We start from the raw sequence: 3,876 nt of genomic DNA, 5'->3' as shown, positions 1-3,876 counted from the left end.
AAGAGAAAAAAAGAGAACGCGCGCGTCGCGCTCGCGTTTGCCATTTTTGTTTTTTTTTTTTTCTTCTTTTTTATCTCTTCCCACTCTCCTGCGCGCGGGGAGGAAAAGGAGGAAGCGCGCCAGCAGACGAGTCTGCCCGTCTGCTCCAGCGCCGCCGCGTGAAGGCGGGGCCGCTCTGAAGGTCGAACGTCTGTGTGTCTATCCGAGAGAGAGGAGAAAAGTCGGCGACGTCACGCGCGGTCACGTGATCGGACCGCCGCATAGCGCTGCGCTGCTGCCGGCGGCGGCAGCAGGCGCCCAGACAAAACACGGCAGCGCGGCCTGTCGCTGACGCCACCACCGCAGCGGCGGGAGAGGAGGACATCGAGCGAGAAAGCCAGGAGCGGGGAGGACGCGCTTTGACGGGAACAGCCTTCCCTCCGTAGTACTCCTTTCCTTCTCTTTACACCGAAGGCTTCTTGGGAGCGTTCATTTCTTACGTTCTCGACTGGGCCGTCTGTGACCCTTTATGGTCGGATATTATTGTTGGACGTTTAGGTTCGCGCGCCTTGCGCGCAGGGTTAGAGGCGGCAGTGCGGAGAGCGCGGAGTTACTTGGGTTACTGGCGGGTGTCGCGAGAGTTGGTCCGGTCGGCTTCGTTGTTTGTATTGCCTTTGCGGCCGACGTTGGTTGTGGCTGGAGTCCGCCGAAGGCCCCACGTTCGCCCACTTCTCTTCCCCTCTTTGCGAAGTGCTGCTGTCTGCTTAGACTTTGCGGCTTCGGGCACGAAAAACGACCAGAGTGTGGCAGTGGTGTGGTGCTTGGAGTGCTACTGTTTATTGTTTTTCCAACCGCAACGGCTGACGGCTGCCGTGCGAGCTCTCGGGATTCTTCGGACGCGGACTTTAGTCGTCGTTGCGTCGCCACCCGGTGAGTAGGGAGCGACTGCCCGGGAAAGTTTTCCGTGCTGGCTGTCAGGATTGCCCGATCGGCACGCGCCACAGGCGTTGCGACGTCTCCGCTGCTAGTGCGGCAAGCCCGAGTCGGCGTGCTTCGCATAAAAGGGCTAACGCTCCGGCACGGTGGCCCCGGAAGAAGACGGCGAAATAGGTTGTGCTCTCGGCGGGGAGTGGTGTTGAGAGCGCGGAAGAGCCTGCCCGCAGCGCCTCTCGGCGGCCGGCCGTGCGACTCGGCAGACGGCGATGAGCATCGCGCAGGATCAGCACCGGCCTCGCGCGGAGGCGGCCCATGAGCGCTGAGGCGCCGTCGCCATGGAGCCGCCGTCGACGTCGGCTCCGCAGCGCAGCCCGCCGCCGCCGGTCCAGGCGGTCGCGGGCGGCGGGTCTACGGGCTGCACCCCGCACCTGAAGCGCGTGCTCAAGAGCTACCAAGCGGCGGCCGTGTCGAGCCTCCAGGGCCCGCCGGGATGCCTGATGGCGGCCGCCGGTGGGTCGCCCGGCTCGGGCGACGACGAGGAGCTACCAGCGCCCGCCCCGTTTCCGATCCAGCAGCCGCCGCTGCTCACGCCCCCGGATCAGTCCCGGTGCAGCGAGCGGTCCGAGACGCAGCTCGAGTCCTACTCCATCTCCTGCTTCTCGGTGGGCGGCGAGCGGCGGCTTTGCCTGCCCCAGATCCTGTCCACGGTGCTGGCCGAGTTCTCGCAGCCTCAAATCAACGGCGTCTGCGACGAGCTACACATATTCTGCTCGCGCTGTAACGCCGAGCAGCTGGACGTTCTCAAGGCAACCGGCGTGATTCCGTCCAGCGCGCCGAGCTGCGGACTCATCACCAAGTCGGACGCGGAGCGGCTTTGCGCCGCGCTCATCCACCAGGGCGCCCCTCCACAGGGCTCCTCCGGCGGGCCCGACCCGGTGCCGGTGTACCACGAGTGCTTCGGCGGGGCGACGGGCTCGTTGGTGCTGGACGCGTACCTGGGGCCCTGCTCGCCCAGTGTGCGCTGTCGCGAGTGCGGATTACTCTTCGCGCCGCGGAGGTTCGTCTGCCACGCGCACCGCGCCCGCGAGAGCCGGACGTGCCACTGGGGCTTCGACTCGGCCCACTGGAGACACTACCTGCTCCTCGACGACCGCGAGCCCAGCGCCGACCTGGGCACTGCCGCCGACGTGCTGGCGCAGTTCAAGGCGAAGTTCGCCGACGACGTCGCCAAGCGGAAACAGGTGAGTCGACCGCCGCTCAAAACAAGGGCTACCCTTTGCTCCCGCCGCCACACGCCATTGCGACACGCCGATACCGCCGCCGTCGTCAACGCGAGCGGCGCTCCGCCGCCGCTCCTGCTCGCACCACGTTGTGTTCGTTTTGACGCCGTCTCCTGCTGAGCCTTTTTATTTCTTTGCCCGCTCTGTTTTCGCGCGCCGTCTGCTTGTTTTCCCCACGCATGTACACGTCGACGGTTTTAGTTTTTATTCGGCTCTTGTCTACTGTTCAGGTTGATCGTTTCGCCTATATTCTCTCTTGTCTCAATTTCGCAACCCGACTAATTCTTTTTTCTGTGTTCAACCGCTCGCTTTTTTATTTTTTGGGTCTTCTCTGCTTTTGGCACGTTTGGCACAGACTTGCGCCCGTTGCTTGAAAAATGCAATAGAATCTGATTACCAATCACTCAGCCTTAAATATAATAATTACCGTTACCAATTGCTTCCGCAAAAAATAAAAAAAAAAAATTAGAAAGGTGGTTTATTACTTTTTTCGTTACTTTACCAGTGACTTGCTCGGATACTTCTCAAGAAAAAAACTAAAATTTTATGTTTCCACAAATTCGTATGGCGATACCGCATTCAATATCCCGCAGTGCCACGTTGTTGTGACCGTTCTAATAAAGAATGACAGCAATGTATTAAATCTCATTAATCAATGAAAAAAAAAAAAAAAAAAAGGCTGCGCACGTTGCCTTTCGTTCTGCTTCGGGTGACCCAAAGTAGAAAATGTTGAGAGCGCAGGTTTTGGAGGAGTGGTTGCGCTGGTGCTGAAGTGCATCGAAGCATTTTTGATTGCCATTCCATCGTGCTTTTGACGTTCCCGACCTGTGTCAAGGTTTGTCGAATAACTGTGTCATCGTCTGATCGTTTCGTCGACACTGCGACTTTTCATTGAGAGTTCATTTCATAAAGAGTCGCCCGCGTTCACAGTGCAAAGTGTTGGCCGACGCTCCGCCAAAAAAACAAAACAAAAACAGCAGAAAAAAAAATTGTACGAACATATTGCACAATCCAACTTTGGTTATAATATATACCCTTTTATATTAAAATGATGAGTAATAGAGTAATTCATTACTGAAATTTTGTAATTACGTTACGATTACTGTCGTGGAAACAAAATTAATCGAAAAAGTAATGGATTACAAGTAGTCCGTTACTCGTAGAGGATTAAACCCCAAGTCTGGTGTTGTTAGCTCGGTGTTGTGGTGTTGTCCTGGCGCTCGCCCAGCGCGCTTGAAGCAATTGGCCAACGGCTCCCCGTCTCCGGCTGTAGCCGACCGGGGGAGTATTTTGAGGATTGGTCGGGAGACGACGATACGAGGAGTCGGTCGGGGTTCTTCGAGCTCGCCTTGAGGACGGGGAAAGCCTTCCCTGCCCCGGGAGACGGACGACGACGCGCTGTGTGCCAACGTCGTTCCCCTTGCACCGTTGATGGCCGCCTCTTCGTTATTTCGAGGGGCGCCGTTTTCGGTGGCGGTGCAGCGCTTCCTGTTGAGCGCACGCAGTCTGCCGGGCACCCGTATTTATCCCGGCGTTATCGATTGCGACGAGCCGGAGCTGCGAGCCGTCCCGTGGATTTCCGGTGTTCGGAACACGCGACTGCGCGCCGCACGCGTTCGCTGCGCTTCTTCGATGGTCGTACGGCGTCCCAGTGACTTTGATGGCTCGTAACGTCTGCTCC

The 3,876-nt window shown here is 58.2% G+C and overlaps 1 protein-coding gene across 1 annotated transcript; it reads left to right on the top strand.

Annotated features, from left to right (window-relative positions):
- The first annotated feature begins 669 nt into the window (after window positions 1-669).
- LOC121834712 (ski oncogene) lies at window positions 670-2,492 on the top strand. The gene has a single exon (XM_042288447.1). It carries the CDS (start codon window positions 1,251-1,253, stop codon window positions 2,313-2,315), a length of 1,065 nt encoding a protein of 354 aa, XP_042144381.1. The 5' UTR covers window positions 670-1,250; the 3' UTR covers window positions 2,316-2,492.
- The last annotated feature ends 1,384 nt before the right edge of the window (window positions 2,493-3,876 follow it).

Source organism: Ixodes scapularis, unplaced genomic scaffold (genome assembly GCF_016920785.2).
Source record: "Ixodes scapularis isolate PalLabHiFi unplaced genomic scaffold, ASM1692078v2 ptg004712l_1__unscaffolded, whole genome shotgun sequence".
NCBI lineage: Eukaryota > Metazoa > Arthropoda > Arachnida > Ixodida > Ixodidae > Ixodes > Ixodes scapularis.
Note: the sequence above shows the minus strand (reverse complement) of the source record. Positions and strands in the feature narration are given on the sequence as shown.